The sequence below is a fragment of the Dipodomys spectabilis genome, unplaced genomic scaffold, assembly GCF_019054845.1.
Source record: "Dipodomys spectabilis isolate Male_0828 unplaced genomic scaffold, ASM1905484v1 ptg000095l, whole genome shotgun sequence".
Taxonomy (NCBI): Eukaryota; Metazoa; Chordata; class Mammalia; order Rodentia; family Heteromyidae; genus Dipodomys; species Dipodomys spectabilis.
In genome coordinates, this window is record NW_024870772.1 from 3,230,109 (window position 1) to 3,249,888 (window position 19,780).

The 19,780-nt window shown below is 38.0% G+C and overlaps 1 protein-coding gene across 2 annotated transcripts in view; it reads left to right on the forward strand.

Moving 5' to 3' along the window:
- Klf12 (Kruppel like factor 12) overlaps positions 1-19,780 on the forward strand; it is a 355,582-nt gene that overhangs the window by 251,749 nt on the left and 84,053 nt on the right. For both annotated transcript variants that reach the window (XM_042685420.1, XM_042685421.1), the window contains exon 5: positions 3,234-3,369. In XM_042685420.1, coding sequence (XP_042541354.1) covers positions 3,234-3,369 — 136 coding nt within the window. The remainder of the gene's footprint in view (positions 1-3,233; positions 3,370-19,780) is intronic.

The window sequence follows — 19,780 nt, forward strand, 5'->3', positions numbered from 1 at the left end:
TAAAAAGCTTTTCTAATTACTTCCTCAGCTTGGCTGAAGGTATGGGTAAAATGAATTTCCCAGCATGGTAGCAGATGTATTTCATAATATTTATTGAAAATATTGGAAAGAAATCCTCAATTATCATGCTCCTAAAAAGTACATCAAAAAAGATATCTTATTTAACATACTGTTCACTTTCATGTAGCTGTAAACATAACATAATTTAGATGATCCTGTAACAACTCTCACACAAGTCATTTGGAATGTTTCATACACTTAGAATTGAACTTTCAGGGCCAGATTGCTTCTTGGTTAGATGCCTGTATTTTCCTTGAATTGTGTCATTTACATTTGCAAGCTCCAGTTGTCTAGGACAACATTAAACCACTAGGATAAGACTATCCTTTGATTATTCTCTAATTTGATACCTGCCTAAAGGTGTCTTAACAAAGGAAGTTTCATCAACTTAAATATTATGTTGCTGACACTTACAGGCACATGTAACAACGCCATATGAGATTTGGAAGTCTAGATAGATTGTGAATTCTTTTTCTTGGCTGATTTTGAATAGTTATAAATGGCTGTTAAATCATTTTAGAGCAAAATTGTCCAGGAAGAAACTATGAATTCCTGGCTGAAATGCCTGTATCTTCCTTTAGTTTTGTGCTGCTTATTTATTTGCACCTTCCATTTTGGGATTTGCTCAGTATCTTTCTGGTATGCATGAGTGTTCATGCATTACATAACCATGTCTTAGTCAATAACAGACTACTCCTACATTGGTGGTCCCACAAGATTGTGCCATGTAGATGGCCTTTTTCACCATTTTCGTTTATGTAAGCAGACTCTAATATTATAATCAAAAGTGTATAAAATTATTTAACAACACATTTGACAAAATTTATCCATGTCCTCAATTGACAACACGACCATAGATTCCTCTTAATATAGGTTATTGCGCCAATTTCTATTGCCTATAAGCAAAACAACTCCTTTGGTGCTGTTAGACTGTCTGAATAGTTCGGTTCTGTGTTTTATCAGTTTGTAGTGGGGCTGGTTTGCTACTCAGAATTTTTCCCAATATCCCTCTTCTGAGACAAAGGGAAAATCAACCATCGTTTGGAACCACAAAAACAAACCTACAAAGAAAGCATTCAGAAGCTCTTACTGAAAGTTACTTCATCATTGCTAGTATTTGAGGAGGTAAATACTATATTTGAGGAAATTATAAATGTAGAATTCACATAACAGTGAAATTCTCATTAGAGTACAAGGCCATAAAACATGGGTGATCCATCAACATGTGACTAAACTTAGTTATATTGAAGCTAGGACATAGTTATGTAACTATACATAATAATAAGGCATAATATCTCTATATGTCCAAATTCTTCTATCACTAGGTCAGTTTTTACTATTGAAATTTTTTAAATGGTCAATTCTTTGTTGTGAGTGACTGACCTGAGTCTTGTAGAATGTCCTTGACTGCTTTTCTGGAAGATGACAGTAGCACGCACCTTCTTCCAAGCTTTGACAATCAAAAGTATCTCTAGCCTGATACTGGTGTCTGGTGACTGTAATCCTACCTATTCAGGAGGCTGAGATCTGAGGATTGCAGTTGGAAGCCATACTGGGTAGGAAAGCTCATGAGACTCTTAGCTCCAATTAACCACCAGAAAAACTGCAAGTGGCACTTTGCTCAAGTGGTAGAGTGCTTGCCTTGAGCTGAAGAGCTCAGGGACAATGCCCAAGCCCTGAGTTCAAGTCCTAGGACTGGCAAAAAAAAGTGTCTCAACATGCTGCCAGAATCTTAGAGTAAGGAGCATATTTGTCTTTATTTGGAGGCATCTACTTTACATTACTATAATTAATTCAGCCAACATTTTCCAAGCATTTGTATTGCACAAAATACGTTTTCTTTGATTTGTAAGTATTTACAGGCAGAATGTATACCAAATACACGTCTACCAAGTACTAGCTTCAATAAATGCCATTCCCTTGCTAACCAGCTCATTTTAGATATTTATAGAAAGTTTCTAGGTGTAGTTTTCCTAGTCATATTTTTATTGTGGGTAGCCATAGAAAATTGGTACAGGTAGATTAAAAAAAAATGTGTTGGGGGATTTCCATTTGGTCCTAGCTAAATGTGTAGTAACAACAACAAAATGATTTGAGTAAAGGTCCCTTTTTCACAAATGTACCCAAATGTCATGATTTTAAATGCATTTGTACCCCAATGTCATTATTGCCATGTTTCAAACTGTATTGTGATTTTCTTTGTAAGGAGTGGGAGTTGAGAAAGCTTCCATTGGCACCTTTGTGGAACAGGAGTTGGGGTTGAATGTGAGTGGGTTGGAGCCATATATTTTAACAATGCAGCTGCGTAGCCGCTTAGTTCTTTTCGTTGAGCAGAGGTGCTTGTTTTGTGCCAGAGACGAAGACATGGAAATTCTCCTCAGTGGTTGCAAAAGCTGTTCATGGAGAAATGGAAGCAGAAAGAAGTATAATTTAAGGAAACTCTGTGTTCACATAGTGCATGTTGACAGAGTCTCCTTGAAAGGTTATATGATTCTGACTCATGAGGTCGGAACACAGACTCCTTACCTTGGCAACTTCACTGATGGAAGAAAACCTTATCTGGAAATGCCTTTTTTGAAAAAAAATGAAATGAGAATGGAGATGAAGTGCCTTTTCTAGCATATATGAACAGAATGTAAATTACTGTCACCTCTGCTGTTTCTTGTACACTCACATCTCCATGTCCAGGTGAGGATCAGAAGAGACAGTTAGTGAAATATGAAAAATACCTAAGCCATTTCAACCTTGTTCTTCTTTAAACTCACTGTGAGAACATTACATAAGCAAACCTCCTCTACTTTGTTCTCTCGATCATCCAGAGAAAGTGCTTAATCAACTGGGACATGGCCAGGATCTGCCAACAGAAGCCAACAGGCAAAAGCCAAAGGGTAGGCTAGCAGGCAGCTTATGGCTGCATAACCAGCTTTTGACCCCTCCCCTCCCCAGCAGTGATAATATTGTAGATTTTATAGCTTCTGTTCTGAATTGTACCTGCAACTCTTGGGAGTGCTCAGTATGCAACATAAATAATGTTCGCTAATTCTAGACTAATGACTACAGAATTTCTTTTGCCAGACAGGCTCAGAAGAGATAATAATCCATGCTTGATGCTGGTCCAGGACAAAGTTTACACGCTAATTTTAATTCATTATATATGCCTTTTTTTCCCCCAGCACAAATGGAGCCCCGAGGCCTATCTCCCAGACAAAGTAAAAGTGACAGTGACGATGATGACCTGCCAAATGTGACCTTAGATAGCGTTAATGAAACTGGATCAACGGCCCTTTCCATAGCCAGAGCAGTACAAGAGTAAGTATCACGTTTTCAGGATGAAATAAGAATTGCCAAGGTGATCAATGGATAATGGAAACTGCTGCAGCTCCAGTTCCTACATCTGTCATTCTGGCTCTCGACTGGCCTATGACTCAGCTTTCCATTCAGCCTCTGTTCTTTGGGGAAGCAGATGAGTGCGAAGAATGGGGAATGTTACAGAATTGAAAGTCTGTGTTCTGTTTAAATATAAAACCTCTACGCATCTCTTCATCTTTCGTGATTCTAAAAATGAGTGTTTTTTTAAATGCCACTTACTGATTATCATTATTATTCATATACAAAGTTAAGGAAAATAAAATCCATCAAGTATCCTTATCTTGATTGGCAATTAACAAAGTAGCATTCTGGTACTTCAGATTTGAAAGATAATCTAATAATCCTTTGAAAAATAGGAATTGTATATATTTTGTGCCAGCACTGGGCACTCAGGACCTGGGCACTGAGCTCCTTAGCTTTTTCACACAAGCCTGATGTTCTACCACTTGAGATACAGTACCACTTCTGGGTTTTGTTTGTTTGTTTTGGTTTTTTTGGGGTCCGGTCATGGGGCCTGAACTCTGGGCCTGGGTGCTGTCCCTAAGCTCTTCAGCTCAAGGCTAGTACTCTACCACTTGAGCCACAGCACCACTTCTGGCTTTTTCTGCTTATGTGGTGCTGAGGAATCGAACCCAGGGCCTCATGCATGCAAGGCAAGCGCTCTACCACTGAGCCACCTTCCCAGCCCTCACTTCTGGGTTTTGGATAGTTAGCTGATTTGATATGAAGTAGATATGGTGAAATGACTAATGAAGTTAATTAACACACTCCATCACCTTTTATAATTACCTTTATTTTTATGAGAATACCTAAAAGCTACTTAGCAGATTTCAAATATACCATACAGCGTTATTCACTGTAATCCTCATGATATATATTAGATCTTCAGAGCTTGTGAGAGTGTGCATGCGTGTGTGTGTGTGCGTGCGTGCGTGCGTGCGTGTGTGTGTGTGTGTGTGTGTGTGTGTGTGTGTGTGTGCTGGTCTTAGGGGTTTGAATCATGGCCCATGCGCTCTCCCTGAGCTTTTGTGCTCACCACCAGCATTCTACCTCTTGAATCACAGCTTCATTTCTAGCTTCTTTGCTGGTTAAATAAAGATAATTTGCAGACTTTCTTGCCCAGTCTGGTTTCGAACCATGATCCTCACTCAGATCTCTAGGATTACAGGTTTGAGCCACCAGTGCCTGGCTAGAATTACTCTTTTCTCACCTGCAAATTTGTATTCTTTGAGCAACATTTCAGTTATTTTACCCCTTTTCTTCACTCCCCTCCCCGCCCCCCCCCCGAATCCACCATTCTACTGTGTTTCTGTGGATTCAGCTTTCATAGAAATAGAAATAGAAAATGGATGATAGATAGCCATTCCACATGTAAGTGTAGTTCTCTGATTGGTTTTGTGTACATATTTTCATTTTACAATATTTCCTTTGGTACTACTGCAGAAGTTATATGTATATATTAGGAGATGCCATATTCTTTATTCATGTCTGTTTTTTTTGAAAGGATCAGTAAGGAATATACTTCCACCTTGGAAGTAGTTCTAGAATACCAATATCAGACCTACCAGTAGTTAATAAACTCAAGTCTAAGAAGTCCTGGCACATTGTTAGATAAAGCAAGGAGATTTTCTGCAGAAAATCAAGACTTCGACTACTGTATGGAAAATAATTTATTCTTGCCTGTATTTTGTATTGTTATATTTTAACATTCTAAATTTGCTCAAAGTTAATTTTCAGTGTTCACAATTGTGAACTTCATTGTTTTCTTTTTTCTCTCTAGTTCTTCAGTGCATGTTTTGGTTTCACTACTTCTCTTTCTGCTTGCCTTTTTTTTTCTTTTATTGTTAAGATGCTGTACAGAGGGGTTACAGTTACATGAGTAAGGCAATGAGTACATTATTTGTGGATCATTGTTACCCCTTCCCTTTCTTGTCCGACTATCCCTTCCCTTCCCACCTCCCACACTCCTGCCCTCCCCCTCGCTGTCTGTGCTGCCCAAAGTTGTAAAGTCCACTTCCAGTATATTGCCCTGTGGGTATCCTTGTTGCAACCGGTCATCCTGTGTCCTTGAATCTCCATTCTGTTAATTCCAAATGTGAAAAAAAAAAAACCTAACCTAACTTGAACCTCTAGCATATTCTTATCAGTAAATTACTATATTTATGTAAAAAAGAATAAAACATAAGCTAAGGATGTAATAGTGAGAGGATTTGAAATGTTAATTGTCTGTGTCTCCATGTATAGAACTTCCGTGAGAAGTATGTCTTACGTAGAAAGACAACATAACAATGTAAATTTTCTGTGCGATGGAGATACCAAGTTTTAAAAACCTTGGTCAGAATAAATTCATATTTTCTTTAAAGACTGAAGAAATCATTTAGGCCACAAGTACATAGCCAAGGATGAGAGGGGGAAACTAGGTAGGGATGAGGATATTGAGGAGGACTGAGAATAGAGAGGGCAAAAGTCTTTGTGCTCAGGTCTCTGGCTCTCTGACTAGATGTTATAGCCCTGGGTCAGTATCTACTGCTCCTGGATTTACCCCCTTCCCCACTCACTTCCCCACTCCCCAGTTCCCTCAAGCCTAGAAAGTATACTAAATCTTTGATTTAGTCCCTTATTTTATGGATACTAGTATATATCACAAAATCCTCAACATGCCCGTAATTTTTTCCTATCCAGTATTAGCCATTTTACTATTGGTTTCACTGTTTCTTTTCTTATTATCTTGGAATGGTTTTCAATTGAAGCTGTCACTTTATGAGTACAGGGCACCTGGATCAATGTTACTTCTTCTATCATTCTCCCCCATCTGCCCCAGCCTTACTCTTCTCCTATTTTTAGATGCATTTAAGATGAACTTTTATGAAAACATGGGTTACATATTTATTTCCCTTGGTTTGATGTGAAGAAGTTATTCATCAAAATACATTTCCATCTTAGATACTCAAATATGTCTATCTTTAAGTATAAGAAAGCATTGCTTGGTACCTGAGGCCACCTCAGTTTATATACATTCATGTAATGAGGATGGCTGATTAGTTGAGCAATTTTCATTGACTAACTTCATCCCATGTATCAGCTCAGTCAGTGACTTCTGATAAATTGAAAACAACATCCACAGTGAAACCCAAAAAGGCCTCTCCCTTGTGTGATTTCAATTTTATAGATACCATCCATACCAGAAATCCTGTATTTAGTAGTTTGAACACATCACATCCCTGAAATTCATTCAACATCTTTTTTTCTTGGTCTTATTTTTCCTCAGTGGTACAACAGGTCATTACCCATAACAGCTTGACAAACATAATTATGAACTAAGTGCTTAGAGATATAGAGGTAAAGGCACATGATTGAAACAAATTATTGTAATTAACTGTAAACCTAGACAGAATAATGATATTTTTTAAATAGGTAAGGTTCAGCTTTGATACCCAGAACCTCTGATTTTTGTACCCTTGGGGTTTTTTTCTTCCTTTAATCCCAAACATTAGTAATATTTACTGTTTTGTTTTGTTTTGTGTTGTTGTTGTTTTGTTTATCGTGCCAGTTCTGGGCCTTGAACTCAGGGCCATGGCACTCTCCCTGAGCTTTTTAGTTCAAGGCTAGCAGTTTACCACTTTGTCACAGTTCCACTTCCAGCTTTTTCAGTATTTATTGGAGATAAGAGTCTCACAGACTTTCCTGCCCGGGCTGGCTTTGAACCACAATCTTCAGATCTCAGGTAGGATTATAGATATGAGCCACTTATCCTTACTTTTAATGCAAGCAGAATAGTCAAGTCCCATTAAGCTAAAGTATAAATGAAAAGTATCTGAAAGAGGACCCTCCCCAAAGGGATTTCTGTCTTAACCAAGGTCAATCAGGAAGAATAAGGAGTTAGATGGAATAATTTTATTAAGTGACATGTAGGAGGGTGGAAAATTCATAAAGCAGGTACAGAAACTAGAATGTTGTGTCCAGGATTAATTCTTCCATCATTGAACACATTCCTGTCCAAATTACTATGTATCTGACTGACCTGCTATAATAACTCTATAAAAACAAAATTCTAAGTTAGTAGCATTAGAAACTTTTGCTTTGTCTGGCATCCATAGTGTCTGCATCTGTTAAAATGACTTTCTTCTTAAATGGCTGATTGGCAGTCACATTTAAGCTATTTAACACAATTCAGTGTCTTCCTTCTCTCGGGTTTTATTATGTGGCTAATGTGAAGTGCCCTTCTTTTTTTTTGGCGGGGGGGGGGGGGGGTTCCAGTTGTGGGGCCTGAACTCTGAGCTTGGGTGTGGTCCCTCAGCTCTTTAGCTCAAGGTTAGCGCTCTACCACTTGAGCCACAGTGCCACTTCTGGCTTTTTTCTTTTTGCTTATATGGTGCTGAGGAATTGAACCCAGGGCCTCATGCATGCAAGGCAAGTGCTCTACCACTGAACCACCTTCCCAGCCCCTGAAGTGCCCTTCTTTATGATAAAAAAAAAACTCATGGGCTCCTAGAAATGAATAAATAGCCTAGGTAGATTTTTCTTTTTCATTAAATGCTTTGTAGAAACAGACATGGTGGATAGTTAAGAGATGCTTTTTACTGCTCCAAGACTTCCCATGTAGCTAATTCAAACAGCATGATTCTGTACTTGGAACAGTGTTTTAATGATCCAAGAAAGTCAGAAATCTTAGCTGTTGGTTGTTTTGTTGGTTTTTTTATTTTTCATCTTTCTTACTGTAAATTTGTTGAGTAGTTCTTACCCCTTGTGCTTTTACTTAATCCCCTTATGATGATTGTGTTAATGTCTTTTAAATTACAGCAAAGAACAGTGGTAGAGAGCATGAAGGAAGGAAAACAAAAGACATTACTAAGAGCCTGTTTTTGGTAGATTATATGAAACTCATAGTTTCCATTTAATTTACATCAGGATACTATTTTCATTTTGCAGATTACAAAACAGAAGATAGGAGTGGTTTATTTCATCCTTAAGAGGTCTTGTAGCATGTAAATTATAGAACTCCTATTCAAATCCAAGTTTATCTAACTGAAAATCTTAAATCTTTTATGAAGGGCTACCTACACTCTGTTTTTACATTATAGCTTTAACATCTCTGTAACATAACTATCTTCATTTAGCTTGCTTTCATGAACTTTGAACTCCAGCACAATTTATGATACAATTTTACTTTTTAAAAATATTATTTTCTTTAAGCTCTGTTAAGCATTAAGTAGTGTGATATAAATTTACTTTATTATTTAATTATTTTCCTTTTCTTTATCTTTAAGCAGTTGTACAAGGGGGTTTTAATTCCACAGGCAAATTTATAAATACAATGCGTCTTGATCAATGTCTCCCCTCTGTGATAAAAATTTTAGACTACCAAATCTTTAAACTCATTGTTACTCTAAGTATAATCTGGTCAAGTATATTCTCAGCAATACAAATAACTTCTGTAATCACAATGTTATATTTAAATAAGAGACAATAATTGCAAATTATGAGAATACATGTATATAAACTAAATTGTTACTATTTATAATATTTTTTAAAAACTTGCTGAAGGGAAAGGTGTGATTTCAGATATGCTTTTGTGTCATTTATATACTAACATTCCTTAGCTTTCCTATACTAACATTCCTATACTAACATTCCTAAGTGAACATTGGCCTTTAGAGGAATAGTTCTGTGAGGGTTGAGAGAGTATATTCATCTTATTTGTTCTTTTTGACTGAAAGATTTTATCATGTTTAGGTTCTGTCTCTTCTCTGCTGACTATACTAAGTTGGTTGTATTCTAAAAATAAAGAGCTCATAGATTTTCTCTCTATTTTCTAAGCATTAAATTACTTCAGATTCTCTTCTTAGAAGCTTCCCAGACTTTGGGCACGGCTTAGGAAGCCAAATTTTTATTTGATAAGCCTAATGGGTTTGGGATACTTGAAAATATTTACCTCAAGTCCTACTAAGAAATACCTTGACTGAGATCCTTAGAGCGAAGGCTAGTTCATTCCTAGTGACTAAATGTCCTGGCTGGTGTGGCCCTGCTGACAGGTAAATCAGCAAGGCTGTCACTCTTGCCAGGCAAGATAAGTGCTATGAGATTGTTCTTCCTTTGAAGGAAGGCAGGGAAAAGTTCTAATTTATTGTGAATGATTTTTGATCTAATCTAAAGTGTATGGCTAGCCATCAACAACCCAGCAGTCTTCCAGGACTGATAAAATTGAATATCGATGACTTCATAATAACTCAGTCCTTGAGTCCTTAAGAGCAACTGAAGAACATCTGCCCATATTTAGTCACTTCTATCCACGTTGGTGGTATGCTGGCGGTCTCTGTAAGGAAGGAAGATACAAGTTTGAATACTTGAACCCATTCAGGAACTACTGAACTAAGTCATATATGCATTTAGCAAATCTTTCATTCATCCATTTTAATCGCGGGTTATGTGCTAGAGACATAGAGTGAATGACTCAGCTCCTGACCACGTGGAGCTCACTTATGTACACTCAGTGAATTGAAATCCAAGGAGAGGAGAAGTATGAGGTGCTGATGTGAACGAACGGAGGAAGTATGCATGTGTCACATTGGAACAGCTACAACCGCTGACTACCGCTGACAGAGATCAGGGTATTGCACATTTGAAATGATTGGTGCAGAAGTGAAGAACAGAAGATGAAGCTACTAAGAGTAGGAGTTGGGGACTTTGATCAGGATAAATTCATTCTGTAGACAATGGAGAGCCAACAATGCCTTCACAAAAGAAATGCCACGATCAGCTTTTAACTTTACAGGGATAGTCTCAAGAACTCTGGGTGTGAGTGTACAGAGGGTGCTACCTGAATATGAACAGTGCGGCTTAGATTATATATATATATATACACACACGACCTCTACCTTTGGACACGGCAGCTTGTAGACTTATGACCTCCGGAGAGCGAGACAATCCATTGAGGCACAGTAAATGGTGCACAAAAGAGGTTTATTGACACTATTTACACCAGAAAGGGGGCCTGCGACTACCTTGTCCTGGGCTAGATACCCAGAACCAAGAGCAGCCTCAACCACCAAACCTCCAAGCCTCCAATAGGCAGCCCTGACCTCCCCTCCCCCCACACCTTTATTAGTTGGTCTGCAAACCACCAATTAGTCTGCAAACCTCCAAACCTCAGACCTCCAAAGCTCCGAAGGGGAAGGCTTTCCCTTTCCTCCCTTCCTCCTTCTCTGCAGCCTTCTCCACTCTCCACAGGCCTGCCCTGCTCTGCTCCAGGAGGCTCCTCTCCACAGGCCTTTCTAGAGGAAGGTTCCAAATGGCCCCTTGAGGAGGCCTGCCCTGCTGTCCCTCTCTCCTCTCCATCTCTCTACTCCCCCACTCCAAGGGCCGTCTCTCCACTCTACTTCCCCTGCTCTCTACCCTATTCCCCTCAGGACTCCAGGTTTTCCCTTACTCCCTGGGGCCTTGGACCAATACACAGCCTATATACCCAGATGGGCTGTGCTCCTCCCCCACTAATGATTTCAGTCCCCCATTCATGCTCCTCTCCCAAGCTGCTAGCTCTCCAATCCCAATAGGCAGCTCAGCATGTGGTGCTCAACACCCCATCCCTCCATCAGCACGCCCCGCCCCTTTGGGCAGCATGGCAGGCCCATGGTCAGCCTCTGGTCCAGTGGCCCTGGGAGTAATGAGACTCACCTATGCCCCGCCCCCTCCAGCAGGCCAGGCCCCCAGGCACCGCTGATTATGGTGGCTTCGCTGGTTATTACAGTAGTACTAATCTTACGTATATTTGATACTTGGCTTTCTGAGGGGTTGAGCTACTATGTGTTGTACAATCTTTTGATATGTAGGTAAATTTAGCTACCAAGAATTTTATTGAGAATTGTTACATGCATATTCATCAAAGAGATTGTTCTGTAATTCTCTTTTTTTTTTTGGTGCTACTATATCCCTGTCTGGTTGTTGCATGAGTATGATATTGGCTTGGTAGAATCAATTCTTGGTAGAATCAATCCTTCTCTTTCTATTTTAGGGGAAAGATTGAGTAGTAATCTTTTAAATGGTGATTTAGTTTTTGTGGGTTTTCTGTTGTTTTGGGGCCAGTCCTGCGGCTTGAACTCAGTGAATGAGCACTGACTCAGATTTTTTTGCTCAAAGCTAATGCTGTACCACTCAAGCCTCAGCTCTTCTTCTGACTTTTTTGGTAGCTAGTTGGAGATAAAAATCTCAGACTTCCCTGCCCAGCCTGGCTTTAAACTGTGATCCTCAGATTTCAGGCTCCTGAGTAGCTAGGATTACAAGTGTGAGCCACCACTGCCTGGTGATTGTTTTTCTTTCTTTTTTAAAATTTTTTTTAAATTTTTTTTTTATTGTGAAAATACCATACAGAGGGGTTACAATTACATGGGCAAGGTAATGAGTACATTTCTTATCAAGCATTGTTGCCTCCTCCTCCCCCCCACCGAGTTTTCTTAAGGGTTCTTTTTATCTGTGTTTGTAGGTCCTGGGGCTTTAATTGAAGGCCTGGGTGTTATCCTTTAGCTTCTTTTTATTCTAGGCACTCTACCACTTGAGTCACTTGTGACTTTTGGTAGTTTATTGGAGATAAGAGTCTTATGGACTAGAACTGCAATCTTCAGGCCTAAGCTTTGTGAGTAGCTAGGATTATTGGTGTGAGCCACTAGTTTCCAACTTTTTTTAAACTTTCTTAAAAATTATCTTTAAGTAGTTATACAAAGGGTTTCAGTGTTAGTTTATGAGTGCAATTCATTTTGATCAAGGTATTTTATATGTTTGGGGTTCCAGAATTGATGGACCTCTTCTACTTGATAATGGCTATTTGTTTCTGTTACTTAAAAATTATGTTCATAGCCGGGTGCTGGTGGCTCATGCCTGTAATCCTAGCTAGTCAGAAGGCTGAGATCTGAGGTTCAAGGTTCAAAGCCCAGCCAGGCAGAAAGGTCCATGAGACTCTTATCTCCAATTAAACACCAGAAAACCGGAAGTGGCGCTTTGGCTTAAGTGGTAGAGCTCTAGCCTTGAGCTGAAGAGCTGAGGGCAGTACCCAGGCCCAGAGTTCAAGCCCCAAGATTGACAAAACAACTCAAAATTTGTTTGGTATTTAATTCAGTCATACAGTATACTTCAGAGTGGTTCTGAATATTAATATCATGTCATTTATTTGACTTCTCTATATGCAAACTTCAAGTATCTTTATTCTTGCCATACGTTCTACCTGTAATCACATTGCAAATTTATTTACACTTTATATATATATGTATATATGTGTGTGTTTATTTGTGTGTGTTTATTTTTAGTCTGTGTAGCTTGTGACTGTAGGTAGTCATTTCCTATGCATTTTTAATGTGTGTTGATATAAATACTCAGTGACAATGTTGAAATATTAATAAGTTTCATTACAGGTTCCCAGAGCCCTTCATCATTATTTCATTTATTACTATAATAAGTGAAAGTACACATGACACAAACAAACAACAATATATTTGGTATTGACACAGTTCATCACGATGCAGTCTCTTCTGTCTCTAATACAATGCTCTTCTTCCTGGTTGCTCTTCATGAGTTATAATCATTGTGTGAGAATGTTCCTTTACATTTCTTTCTCACATTCTTGAATCTTATTGAATACATTTACTTATATCCTCAACATGAGGAATGCATTTTCATGGAGAGCCTTCTGCTCTATGAAAAAAATCTGATAAAGATAGGCAAAGGTAACTTGAAGAAGAGTGGCGTATCAGGTTGACATTCTACATCATCATCCCAAGGGTACGTCTCTACTTGTTTCGCAGTGACATAGCCACGGGTTGTTGAACAGTTGAAACCAAATGCATCATGACTTATCCTAAACAGTAGATCACAAACCAAGTACAGTGGGTATATTTTTTTAACAGATTACAAATTAAAGAGTATTCCTTATTAGTTAAATATAAAATGTTAGTATTGTAGAAAGAATTTCAAACTTTAACGTAAGAACTAAAATGGAAGTCTACCAGAGTTGAGCTTTAAAGCTATCTAATGTGTCATTAGTTTTACTTTGTTCCTACTTACAAAGAATCAAATTTAATATATAAAAACTTAGTATTTTGATATTTTAACATTATTTTAAATGAAATTTGGAGATTCTTAGATAATCTTGTTTTCATATTATAATCTTGTTTTCATTATAATCTTGTTTTCATAATTAGACCCAACCAGATGTTTCTATATATAATTCTAGTGTCTCGTGATAGTCTCTTAAAAGTTTCTAGATGATATAGAAGGTGGTTGTAATAAACTTATCTCTCTATACTCATTTAGTAACTTTAAAAACCATTAATAAAAATGTATTTATCATGTTTTGATTTTATAATATAAATCCTTTTCTTCAGGGTTTAGAATTTCAGAAATGCTTTGTTTGGCTAAGTATAATAGAGTGGCAGTAATACAGTTCAGTGTTCAACAAGAGGCTTATTCAAGTGATATAAGCAAATTCGTTAAGTGTAGTTATGTTATTTTGTAAATTCAAATTAACATTGATTAACCTTTCCCCATATACAAAATAACAGCAACAAAAAATCAGCTACTGTGCCTTTGCCCCCGAATTGTGGAATTACATTGCTATGGGCTATAACAGTGACATGGCACAAATATAAAACAAAATGAAACTATTATCCAGATAATTGAAAACAAAATCTTTGAGCTAGAATTTCATGACCTTTCAGCACAGAAGCATTTGCCTTTCCATTTTGCATGCATTCTCCATTTTGCCTGATATCCAAGCACTATTACAGTGAGACAACATATAAAATTGACTTTTGAAGTTGAAGTGTCTATTATCTAATGCAAATATAAAACTAATTTGAAATTTTACAGTTAGAGAAACTTTATAATATGTAATCTGGAAATACAAATAAGAAATTTGATTAGGCCTATGAGCCAGTAGCTCACAACTGTAATCCAAGATTCTTGTGAAGTAATATTGAGAGGATCACAGTTCAAGACTAGCCTTGGCAGAAGAAGTAGAGACCCTTTCTTAAGGAGAGTTGGACATGATGGCACATATCTGTTCTTCTCACTATATCAGGAAGCCTAATACACTCCTGTAACATTTAGACATGTACCTAGAGGTAGAAATGAGACCTTACCTCAAAAATAGCCAGCAATATTGTATAGGAGTTATGGCTAATCTGTAAGATTGCCTGCCTACTAAATGTGAGGCCAAAAATAAAAGCACAAAAATCAGTATGTCCAAAAAATAATAATAAACTTAGGGAAAACAAATGATGTTTAAATTAAGAAATTAACTTCATGTTATCTTATATTAGATCTCATTGTGATGTTAAACCATTAATTTTTAACCACAGTTTTATGGGCATATTATTCAAGTAGTTAACAAGCCAATAAACATTTTCTAATGGGAAGAATATCTAGCAAAATTAGAAGTCTTTTGATTAAAATTAATGCAATTATAGGTGGATTTGGTTGCTCAGGCGTATAATCCTAGCTGCTCAGGAGGCTTAGATCTGAAGATCATGGTTCAAAGCCAGCCTGGCTGACAAAGACCCTGGCATTCTTACCTCCATTTAACCACTATAAAGCTTAAAGTGGAGCTATAGCTCAAGCGGTATAGCAGTGGCTTTGAGCAAAAGAGCTAAGGAACAGTACCTTGACCCTCAGTTCAGGCCCCAGTGTAGGTACCAACAGAAAAGAAAAGAAGATTTCAAAGAGGTTTAGCTTTGGCTATTCACTCTTAATTTTTACCCAAGATTCAGGCCAGCATCTACTTTGAAGCAAAGGAAAAGTTTCACAACTTTTGCTAACTATATCTTTTAAACTTATGATAGTAGTAATGTTTTCAAAAGGATTTCATGGTAAATTGTTGGTCATATAAATGAGTAAAAGTTGTCACATGCAAAAAAAAAAAATCAGAATGGTTCAGATCATGAGCAGCCATCAACTGAATGGTTCATTTCAGACATTGGCATGGTGTAGATATGAGCACCCCTGGACTCAGGCAGAATCCAGTCTTGTTTTTGGACTAAGTGTTACTAACAATAGCACTAATTGTTGTGTTAAAACTATAATGCTTTACAGTTCTCTTTTAATTCCTATTCATAAATTTCACAGTAATTTCACATTACAGACTCAGGGAAGTGGCATGATTTATCTGGTATCCTATAACTTGGTGAAGATGCTGTGGATGCTAAATTTTTTCCTAGTACATGTTTAAAGTGTTTTTCATCCCTTCTTTATTGAAGAGAAAGATTTCTGATTAGTATTTTAAAGGAAGAAGAAGGAATTTATCATCAAAATTTATTATCAAAATGATGATAAATTACCCTGAAGGCTAGGGTAACAGAAGAAGAAACAGTCATACATTTATTTATTTGTTTATTTAGACAATTCTGGGATTTGAACTCTGGGTTTCATATGGCATTCTACTGTTTGAACCCTTCCTCCATCCATTTTGCTGGGGATTTTTGTTTTTATTTTATTTTTTTTGGTCAGTTGTGGGGCTTGAACTCTGAGCCTGGGCATTGTCCCTGAGCTCTTCAGCTCAAGGCTAGTGCTCTACCACTTGAGCCACAGCGCCACTCCCGGTTTTCTGGTGGTTAATTGGAGATAAGACTTTCATTGACTTTCCTGCTCAGGTCTCTCAGATCTCAGCCTTTGGAGTAGCTAGTATTACAGGCATGAGCCACCAGTGCTTGGCTTTGCTCTGGTTATTTTTAGCAAAGACTCTCACTCTCCCTTCCCCAGCCAGCCTGGGTAATGATCTTCTTATTTCTACTCCCACGGTAGCTTGGATGACAGGCACCACCTGTCACTTTGAACTGAGGGATGCACAGACAGACACTGGTGTGTACAAGTTCCATACTTGTAGACACAACAAACTACAAATCAAAAGTATTTAGAACAAAAGTTACGTCTGTACTGAGCATGCACAGACTTTTTGTGTTGAAGTTATTCCATAAACAATGCAGTATCACTCCTGTTCACATCTACACTGTGCTCGGTGATATACGTCATCAAGACATTCCAAGTGTGTAACAGAATTTTAAGCCCCAGTTTTGTATCCATGAGGAGTTTGTGCAACTTGTTTCCCAAAGCTCCCCAGCCATGACTGTGTAAAGAGGACCTGGTAAAGCAATTTGATATGATGATGAAACCTCCAACTGTGGGTCTCTTGTTTGTTGGGGAGGGGTGGTCCAGAACTGAAGTGATGGAAGGACTGGAAATACAGATAGGTAGTCAGTATTACTGAAGGGCTATCTTAGATATTATTTATACATACTGCAACAGTAATAAGGATAAATTTTATAGAGTTGGTGATTCTATCCATCTTCCCAACATGCACACAGCCACTTCTGTACGAATCATCACTGAATTTAGTTTTAGATCACCATTTATGGAATCTTGGGCGATATATTCTTTCATTGAACATGTCTTTACAATTCTTGCTTATTGTACATTATTTAGTAGAAATCCACTGTATGTAATCTAATTTGCTTTTCCATCTTGTCGTCATCATCCTCCTCCTCTTGCAATGATAAATGTTGAACTCATGGTTTTGTACATGCCCAGCAAGTATTCTATCACTGAGCTACATCCCCAATCATGGTCATTTACTACCTGATGAGCCCTGGCTTGTTTGCCATTTGGGACTATTCGAGTAAGGCCATGTGAACATTTCTGTGCAATTCTTTTGGGGCCTGTTTCATTTCTCTTAGGTAACTATCAAGGAGAGAAATTGCTGGATCAAAAGAAGATTTGTGTTTGTCTTTATAAGAAACAGCCAAAGAGTATCCATTCTATCACATTCTCTAATATTGCTTTTGGTCTTTAAATAGAATCTCTCCAAGCTAGTCACCAGTGGCTCATGCTTGTAACCGTGGCTACTCAATAAGCTGAGATCTGAGGACCAAGGTTTGAAGCCACCCTACGCAGAAAAGTCCATGAGATTTCTATCCCCAGTTAACCACAAAAAGTCAGAAATGAAGCCTGTAGCTCAAGTGATAGAGCACTAGCCTTGTTGCAAAATAAAAACTCAGAGACAGTTCCCAGGCCCTGAATTCAAGTTCCAGGAATGGCACACATGTGTACATACATACAAACATATACACACATGTACAACACACGTACACACACAAATACAAATAGGATCTATCCAATTCAAAATACCAGGAAGCTAAGGAGCTAGTGTGTTTGGTTGCCCTTCAAGGAGGAAACTGATTAAGGTAGAAAATTTATTCCAGGGACATAGGAGGTCTAAGGAAGCACCAAGAAAACAGACCCTTTCCTGTTAGGTTGCAAGTAGAATTAAAACTGATAAAGTTTGTTTAATTAGAGAGGGGAAAAAGAAATGAACTAAAGCTAGATAACAAATGAAAGTATATGAATGATTGAAAGAATAATATGACACAGATCAAGTTATGGGAAAGACATGTTACCAGGGTACAGCGGATTTAAAAGGATGAATTTTGAGTGACAATTGACCAGGAACCTAAGATTTCCAAGACTAAAATGTAGAAATGCGGTTATGAGGGACATGATTGGAAAAATAGCACTAATAAGTAGAGTACTGACATTTATGTAAACCAAAGGTAGACTCACACTGAGTACAAAGTTTGAGTCAGATTTTATGTAATTGTGCTTGAAAATATTCTAACAACAGCATGTTTTTATCTCTCCACGCAGAAAAACTTGCTTGTCTGATCATTTTTCTGGATCAAGTACAATAAGGAATAATTTCAACAATAATTGTAATAAGGAATATTAAAGAATAATTTCATCCATTCAAAATGCCAAATATTAGGCATTATGAAAGACTAGAGTCATTTCTATTGCCTCTGTTTAATTTTCTTTCTAGAGAGAGCATCTTTGATTTGTTAGTGGGTTTTTTGTTGTTTTTTTTTTTTTGTCAGTCGTGGGGCCTGAACTCTGGGCCTGAGCACTGTCCCTCAGCTCTTCAGCTCAAGGCTAGCTAGCACTCTACCACTTGAACCACAGCACCACTTCTGGCTTTTCTGTTTAAGTGGTTCTGAGGAATTGAACCCAGGGCCTTATGCATGCGAGGCAAGCACTCTAGCACTGAAGCCACCTTCTCAGCCATGTTTGTGTGTTTGTTTGTTTGTTTTAACGCATATGAACTTTAAAATTCTCCTTCTTTCTTTTGATCTTTTTACTTCAAATATGAACAAATATTCGTAAACCGTAAAACCAAGGTCTAGGTTGTGTATTGTTTCTTCCTGGTGAGAAAATAGGGTTCTTCTCTTTATAAAGTGTGTCCATAATGATTGATAGCTCTCTAACCTTCCCATCTCTTAACATTTGGAGAAATGAACGTCTCTTTTAAGTGCTTTCCAGATTTCTGTGCTTGTAATATATCCAAGTAGTACATAGTTATAGTTTATGTTGCATTGGGCCAGGATTATAAAACCAAAGTTGCAGGTAAACATTACTGCTGGGTCCAGAGGTTCCTATCTTTGCCAAGAACAGCTCCCTATAGTCCACTATGATATCTAGGGTATTTATAATCAAAGAAAATCACCAGTGAATTCTAGTTCATGGATTATAGTAATTTCAGATTTTATAGTACAAATATGTGTAGTGTATGCCAGTCAGTATGTCAAATGTCTGTCTAATTTTGACCAATACAAAGAAACATCAGAACTTTATTTTTAAAGAATCTGAACTCGTAAGACTTTTAAAGTAGGCAGGCACAGAGCATAGCAATAACAGCCCAGGAGACAAGGGGTACAAGGATGTGTGATCCTCTTTATTGTGAGACTAGTGTGACAACATCTCATGCAGAACAAAGCACACAAGCAGTCTGATCGGGTTATTTATGTAATAGTTTCTTCATGGGCTAGTTAGGAAAGTATGCATTGCCTTAGTGTAATTTAGTCTGAGTATGCCCTTATACCCCTTGTGTACTATAAATGTTTCTTTAAAGAAACAATGAGGGTGGGCTGGGAAGGTGGCTCAGTGGTAGAGCGCTTGCCTTGCATGCCTGAGGCCCTGGGTTCAATTCCTCAGCACCACATAAGCAAAAAGAAAAAAGCCAGAAGTGGCACTGTGGCTCAAGTGGTAGAGCGCTAGCCTTGAGCTGAAGAGCTGAGGGACAGCGCCCAGGCCCAGAGTTCAAGCCCCACAACCGGACCCAAAAAAAAAAACCAATGAGGGGACTAGAATTGGGTACAAAGTTTAGGATGAAGGGTTGATGATGTACCATACCTCATGATTTTGTGCTTATTTTGTATAGGTCTGGGTTCAATCCCCAGCACCAAAAGATAGGGGAGGGGAGAAGAGGGGGAAAGATAGGAAGGAGGAGGTTAAGAGAAGGGGAAAGGGAATGATGAATGATAGGCTC